This window comes from Setaria italica, chromosome V (genome assembly GCF_000263155.2).
Source record: "Setaria italica strain Yugu1 chromosome V, Setaria_italica_v2.0, whole genome shotgun sequence".
Lineage (NCBI taxonomy): Eukaryota > Viridiplantae > Streptophyta > Magnoliopsida > Poales > Poaceae > Setaria > Setaria italica.
This window is the reverse complement of record NC_028454.1, coordinates 2,235,297-2,242,719: the sequence shown is the minus strand read 5'-3', so window position 1 is coordinate 2,242,719 and position 7,423 is coordinate 2,235,297. Positions and strand designations below refer to the sequence as shown.

The window sequence follows — 7,423 nt, the reverse complement described above, 5'->3', positions numbered from 1 at the left end:
GGGGGCCTCCCGGGGATCCCCCGGGATTTCTTTGGTTTTTTTCCGGTGTCAGCAAGCACGAGCTATATATACTAGTTGGCACACATTGTTGCTTCAACAATAAGAAACAATCAACTCAAGGAACCTGGCTTTTTCATATCTTGGTGCCTATGATTTAGTGGTTTTATTTGTAGCCGTGTGATAAGACATGCACTGGCAGGTGTGTAACTGTAGTGTGCATGTGCACGGTCATCTTTGTAATAATCGAGGAGAAAAGAGGAACATAACAGGAGGAGGTGAGGTAGAAGAATATGGAGAAACTTAGGCCCCTTTGGTCGGGCTCCGCCGGCTTCAGCTCCACCTACTGTAGCACTACTGTAGTGCTACCGTCGTAGAGAGGGGAAGCTCGAGCGAGCTAGGGGAGCTATTTTTTTTGCTCCTTCAGCTCCTCCGCTTTCGTAGTTCATTTTAGGCCTTGATTCGAGTTTCGGCTCCTCGCTACAATAACACAGTGCCGCACAGTACTTCGTTAGAAGGAGCTAGAGCCGAATGAAGCTCGGCCAAAGGGGCCCTAGATACCATACTATTATCTAAATTTTATTTATGTGCGATCTGGAGAGTTATATTTGCAGCAATATAGTTGGATATGGAAAGTAACATGCACATGACCTCTTGACCAAGGGCACCTCTTGTCCTAAATCCTATTGTTAACAAGTTCAACCTAGATGAGAACTTGGAATAAAAACTAGAATACTCACTGTCATCAGATCAGCAATATAATGCAATGACGAAATCTCAAGTCGTCTCAACTCTCAACTGCAAGTTAATGCGCACCAACTTCCGCATATTCGGAAAGCCTCTTTTAATTTCATTTGTTTAGTGACCATCTTAACCAAATATCAGTCCAGCAGTGTTTAACAATTCGTTCTCAAATGCATAGAGTTCGTACTTCAGTTTACTAACTGGCTCTGTTCACGCCAGCTTATCAGCCACCGAACAGTGTTTTTCTCTCACAACAAATCAGCCGTTTCAACTTTTCAACCAACTTATAATAAATCCAGCCGAACATGCCCTGAACCGACATTTCATATCCTTTACACATAAGCCCCTCTTTAAGTCAACCATACTCAAGTCTATAGATCCATCCGTGAAGCCGGTGGCCTACATTCTTTATCAATACCTTCATGTGTTACACGAGGGAGGCCTGACTCGTTCCCACGTTCTTGCCACTGCTATGCATCATGGCTTGGTGAATGTGTACATGTCTGCCCGGTAGGCCCAGCCTTAGCACTACACCGCCTGTCTCTCTCATGCCTGATATATTATGCATCCGTGCCTTGGCCCGTGGCCCTCCTCTCTCGCTCCCATAGGCAGCAGGGGACACAGCTGACAGGATCGTCGTCGTACCTCCTGCTTGATTGGATCCACCATTTTGCTTCTCCATTGAGCATTTGAACCTGTGGCTACCCTCTGCCTGCCTATCAGCCAGCTTCTTCCATGGACTCCATCCTCTTCATCATCGGCATCATAGGTACGCATCTCTCTCTCTCTCTCTCTCTCTCTCTCTCTCTCTCTCTCTCTCTCTCTCTCTCTCTCTCTCTCTCTCTCTCTCTCTCTCTCTGCTTTGTTAGAATCATAATGCATCTTTTAATTTCTTCTCGCAGGCAACGTCATCTCAGTTCTACTCTTCATATCTCCCATGTAAGTATCTTCATTGTTGCAAAAGCTTTCCTACCATCGCCGCAAAAGCTTTCTTTTCCAACACGCGGCCACCATTGTCCATCGTGCTTGCATACAGCAAGACGTTCTGGAGGATCGTGAGGAGCGGGTCGACGGAGGAGTTCGAGGCGGCGCCGTACGTGTTCACGCTGCTCAACGCGCTGCTGTGGCTCTACTACGGCCTCACCAAGCCCGATGGCCTCCTCATCGCCACCGTCAATGGCTTCGGGGCAGTCATGGAGGCCATCTACGTCGTCCTCTTCATCGTCTACGCCGCCGATCATGCCACAAGGGTGAGGCATCCAACAGCTTATTACCTCTCCGCGTACGCATGTGGTAACTTCAATAATCTGCACCACTTTTCTCGAATTAAATGTTTGTGCTGTTCATCAGTCGCATTCCGTTGCTTTCTAAATATGTCCTACTAATAATTCATGACTCTTTCTTCAATTCAGCATATTGTTTGTGGGTTGGCAAAGGGCTCTCTAATTTAGCTTAGTAAATTTAAGGATCAGGCTCAATAAGGACCGAGTTAAAAGATTATATGATTTTGAAATAGAGCTGAGTTGGATTATGAAGAAGACATGAAGGCCATAATCCATTACCACCCTAACTACAGTTGAATCCTTAATCGTTCTATTTCTAGCTAGGTCCACTGCTCACTTCTGAAGTTTACCTAATATAAAATTCGGAAACCGCTGTCATTTCCAGAGTACATAAGACTAACCTACATATACTACAACTTCTGGTCTGTGATGGCGATCTTCAAGCAGTACAGCCTTTGTTTTAAAATAGTAACAGAAGCTAGCATCTTATTGGTCGGTTCATTGCAATCGATTCTTTGTGCAGATTAAGGCCGCAAAGCTGGCAGCAGCGTTGGACATTGGTGGCTTTGGAGTCGTGTTCGCGGCCACCACATTCGCCATCAGTGAATTAGACTTGAGAATCATGGTGATTGGAATGATATGCGCCTGCCTCAATGTGCTCATGTACGGGTCTCCCCTCGCTGCCATGGTAAGGTTTTTATGGCATATCTATATACTAATTAACTAATCGTCCTTTTCCTATTTAATTAGGCTTTATTTGTTTTGCCGGCACTCTTCTCTCTTTCTCCTCTCTCTCTCTCTCTGGCTTTGAGAGCATCTCAATTTTCCAACAATGGCAGTCAAATCTGACTACTAATTTTGAACTTATCAAAAGGTGAAAAAAACTAAATTCCATATCATAGCAAACTGCTAGTGGGACAGAAAAGGCTATGCAAAATAACATTTAAGCGCTAAAGCTATTTTGTCATGTGATGATAAATATAAGCAGTTCAATATTAATTGGAGGTATGATTGAGAATAAAGCTACTAGAGATATTTTCATTCGGTGATCTATTTGTGTCCACAATTTATGATTATGGACAACTAGGCTTGTGCCAACTATTTTTTGGTTGTGCTGTCCTTTCATGATTATTTATCAAATAAGTATTCCCATCGTGCAACGTCCAAACAAATATTAAAAGACATGTGGACCAAGAAATTAGGGACAGTGACAAATTTCGAAACTATAGTTCATATTCTTTTGGGAGAATTATGTGTCAGGGATATTTAACAATGCAAAATAACTTTTTGTTGACGGTGGACAGCTCCTCAATCCCCTGTGTTTTCCTATATATTTTTTTCCTGCTTATCCTACTTCCACTTGTGGGAAGAATAGCATATGGTAGAGAGACTATATGTATATATAGCGCATAGAATATAAATACAAATACATCAGGATCTTTTCTAAAGTTATTTTTTCAGGTATAGACATTTATATATTTGGGCCTAGCTAACTTGTGGGGCACGTGTGCAAAAAAAGATGGGGACCTCACTCCCATGGCCCACATAGAAGATTTTTCTTTGTTCCCTTTATCAGGCCAAATCGAAATTGATCCAACCTTTTTTTATTTCTTAAAATTACAAGAAAAAAATTCGAAAAGTACTTTAGAGCTTCAAGTAAATTAACTAACTAATCTTGGTTTACAAGTAGTTTAATAAAGATTACTATGAAACTTTAGTTTGGTAATGATTTTTAGCGACCGTGCCTTAGCACGTTTAATTTGGCAATGAAAAGAGACAACTTTCAGTTTACATTCAACTATAAGAGCTTTTCATATATAGAGACACAATAAATAATTTCTACATAATTTTAGACTGCGATTTCGTATGAAATATGCAAAAGATTGGTCAACGTTCACTTGCACTTTCTTGCACGGTATTGTTGACCAATCTTTTGCAACTACGTATTGTTGAAGGAGAGAGCCAGCACAATCATATATTGGTGAGATACGGGATAAGGGTCGACTTATTTTTTTTTAAAAAAAGGTTCCTTTTGAGTTTTGATGCTTAAGCTTGCACGTATGTAAGAAATATACGTGTAGCGGTGTGGTACGTAGCTATGTGCTGACCATTATCTGTCCAGTAGCTAGCCCTATCAATTGGCAACTTATTTTAATTTGGATCGAAATTCTTTCTTGTGGGGTCTGACTGTCTGAGGACCAAGAAATGTTGTACAGTAGCAGCGCAACACTAGAATTACAGAAAATTTTCCTGTAAATAAACAGCACTGAGCTAGATTTCCATGATGTGGCAGCCTGTTGCTGACCTGGTCTCATAAGAGGGCTATCGCAATCCTTACGCTGGCGATTGACAAAAAAACGAATATGACAGAATACGAGCTACACCATTGGGCCATCACGACCAACTTATTTGGCAGGCCCAACCTCCTCCTATTTGTCGGCCTTGTTCATGTTGGCCGCCTTGTTGGATGGCGGTTCGCTATCTGAATTTTTTGTCCGTTTCCACCGAAAATGAAACCAACCCCATGGGTCAGAATCGATCCTCAGTCAGTATTGCTTTCTGCATCCTCTGGGCATGCACCGATGCATACTTGAAGCAGTTTTATTCCTTTCAATTAATAGTAAATAATGTGTTATTTGCAACTGTCTCATATTCCAGTTTTATTATGCACCATAGTACCCACTGGTCTTTGGATCATCTAGTTCACATCTTACATTTCAATCAACACATTGACAAAATTCATACGTATGAATGTGGTGTGAGTGCAGAAAACGGTGATCACCACCAAGAGCGTGGAGTTCATGCCCTTCTTCCTCTCCTTCTTCCTCTTCCTCAACGGAGGCATCTGGGCAACGTACGCTGTGCTTGATCGAGACATCTTCCTCGGGGTAAGTCTGTCATTTTCACGCGTAATGCAAGTTACTCCTCACTTATTACATACCTTTCTGACATTGCTTGTTTTTTCTGTGAAACCTCTGCAGATCCCCAATGGGATAGGCTTCATCCTGGGCAGCATCCAGCTGATCATCTATGTGATCTACATGAACAGCAAGGTCTCCCATAGCAGCAATGAAACAGGGGAAGATGGATGGCAAGCTTCGGATCCTCTTCTGGCCTCCAACGCTTGATATATATGATCAGGGAGAAGCATCCAACATGTTTCATGTGCGGTATGCAGTATGCTGGAGTGGAAGCCTGGTTAGAAAAACCTTCAAACTTCACAAGTGTGCCTACCAATATCCTAGTGAATAGTGATTGTTTATTGTTTAAGCATGTAAATTTTCTTCAATGAATGCTATTTTTATGTAAGCTTCAATGATGCCAGTGTTGATCCAATTATATTTTAGACTTTTAGCACCAAACTTTGTTAGAGTAGGGTGTTGTCCATGAACAAATGATGAAAACCCATACATTTGATTATCCAGAAAAAATATTTTTTTGGTTGTTTGTCATACTGTACTATCTTGCACCATGAATTAAGAAACTTGACATAAATCTAGAAATTGGGGTTAAAGGAGGTGTTCACACCGATTTATGCCAAAAGGTGAGGTGGGTGAACCATAATCAGAACAGGTTTGGGCTCGTTTTAGTTCATCATTACCCCCATCAAGCAGGTTTGAACCAGTTTGACACAAACATTTTAACCCAACTTAGGAGCTATTTTCCAGAGCATTAAGAATTAACTGAAATACTGTATAAAAGTGTGAGTTGTAATGTGTGATATATTCTCATTTTTCCTCTTTCATGTTGTTCATAGTTGTATACTAGTGACTGAGTTGTTCATTGTCATTCCCATCCACCACACTTTCGATTTTCTAAGTAAGATTCAGAGTACTACAATGCAGTTTCGTCTGGAAAATCATAGGTGCATAAAAAATTATTCTTTACAATAATATCTCTTATGAGCCTATTAAGATCTCTGATTTCCACCAAATAACAATGTAAACATGCTTCTGAACATAGCGACAAGTTGACGTATTTCCATGGGAGCCTAAACATGGTTTCCCAGCTTCTATGTATTCCCAAAATAAGTAATAATAAACAGCTTCCAAAATGATTCAGGCGCTCCTATCAGATAATAAATCTACAGAACAAAACATAGTCACAGCACTAGGTTAGTTGAAAAATAAAAATAAAACTTGGGTACCGCATCTTGTCTTTAGCAGGATTGGATTTGATGACTGTCCTAACGGACTGCCGACTAAAAGCAGAGGGTGTAACTGGTAAAATAGTTGAACTCAATTACTGAAAAGTCTCAGATAGCATCACTGAAAGGTGACTAGCAATCCTCTTTTTGAAGGAAAAAAAATGTCATCAGCTTTTAAGTCTTAAATATGTCAGCTATTTGCCAAGCAAGAATAAAGTAAACATAGATCAACCATTATTAGTTGGAGCATCCACATGAACTAATTAACCTTTATTATCTTGAGAATAGTACGGTGTAATCCAAATTGGAAGAGGCCAACTGAGCCAGAAATCACTATCACTATCAGGAAATAGATCAGTCAAGCTCCCATCCTTCATATTGAAGACAAGTACCTGGCGTGGACCAAATTTTTTAGAATAAATGTAGTCCATGTAATCATTGGTCAGGTAGATGCAATCCGGGGTCAACATATTGTAGTCCTCAGCCAGAAGGAAGAATGGGGTGTTAAAGCCAATGAAGAGCACATGCTCCTGCAAGTTCTTTATCTCAACAAGCTTTTGCTCAGCCAGATCCACCATGTACACCTCAAGTTGGACAGCCCTACCCTCACCTTCCTCGACGATGTCATCATACCTCCAGACCTGAAGCATGCCACCCCATGGAGCTTGAGCAATGTATTTGTTGTTGTCTATACATGGCGCCATGGGCCTTAGTATGATCTTCACCACAGGAGAGGGTCCGTTGAGGTCAATGGTGTGCACCTCGCCGTTGCCTCGTACAACATAGAACAAGCCATTAGAGTCATTGTAGAAGAAATCATTGTAGCTGTAGCAGCGTTGATCTACGTCAATCCATGTCCATCGTGCATCCTGTAGCCTTGCAAAGGAGAGGTGGTTGTTGGCATGTGCATGATCACGACGATGCATCTCCCGCTTGACGGATCAGCGGACATGGCGACCCTCAGGTAGAAGTAGAAACAGCCTTGCTCCAGAGTGAGATCATCCGGCTCAGCTTGCGCGTCGCATTCATGGTTTACCAGATCCAGTTTAAGAAGATGGTAACTATCAAGAACCTCATCTGTTGTGTAGCAACCCCGCACGTTCTTGATGGTTAACGGCGGCGGGAGCGCAATCTGGGCACGGGAGAGGGGGTTGACGAGGTGGAGCTTGGACTGCTCGTCGGCAATGGTGAGCAAGCCATGGCAGGAACCAACAACAAAGCAGCTGCGTAGAGGTGGAGGATCAGGTAGCAT

At 42.0% G+C, this 7,423-nt stretch overlaps 2 protein-coding genes across 2 annotated transcripts; one reads left to right on the top strand and one right to left on the bottom strand.

Annotated features, from left to right (window-relative positions):
- The first annotated feature begins 1,318 nt into the window (after positions 1-1,318).
- LOC101779488 (bidirectional sugar transporter SWEET17) lies at positions 1,319-5,476 on the top strand. Its single transcript, XM_004967460.4, has 6 exons — positions 1,319-1,510; positions 1,644-1,680; positions 1,778-1,991; positions 2,548-2,712; positions 4,793-4,912; positions 5,006-5,476. Exons 1-6 carry the CDS (start codon positions 1,477-1,479, stop codon positions 5,150-5,152), a joined length of 717 nt encoding a protein of 238 aa, XP_004967517.1. The 5' UTR covers positions 1,319-1,476; the 3' UTR covers positions 5,153-5,476.
- A 958-nt stretch (positions 5,477-6,434) lies between these two features.
- On the bottom strand, positions 6,435-7,423 carry LOC101771772. Its single transcript, XM_012845887.1, has 2 exons — positions 7,122-7,423; positions 6,435-6,996 (listed from the first exon to the last, which is right to left on the bottom strand). The coding sequence occupies exons 1-2, from the start codon at positions 7,421-7,423 to the stop codon at positions 6,435-6,437; spliced, it is 864 nt and encodes a 287-aa protein (XP_012701341.1).

Excerpts from the sequence above, each read along its gene's own strand:
- LOC101779488 (XM_004967460.4), top strand. The coding sequence starts at position 1,477 with ATGGACTCCATCCTCTTCATCATCGGCATCATAG. Across the intron at positions 1,681-1,777 it reads CTACTCTTCATATCTCCCAT|CAAGACGTTCTGGAGGATCG; the intron begins GTAAGTATCTTC and ends GCTTGCATACAG. Across the intron at positions 4,913-5,005 it reads ATCGAGACATCTTCCTCGGG|ATCCCCAATGGGATAGGCTT; the intron begins GTAAGTCTGTCA and ends AAACCTCTGCAG.
- LOC101771772 (XM_012845887.1), bottom strand. The coding sequence starts at position 7,423 with ATGCTACCTGATCCTCCACCTCTACGCAGCTGCTTTGTTGTTGGTTCC. Across the intron at positions 6,997-7,121 it reads TTCTACCTGAGGGTCGCCAT|CTACAATGATTTCTTCTACA; the intron begins GTCCGCTGATCC and ends ACGCTGCTACAG.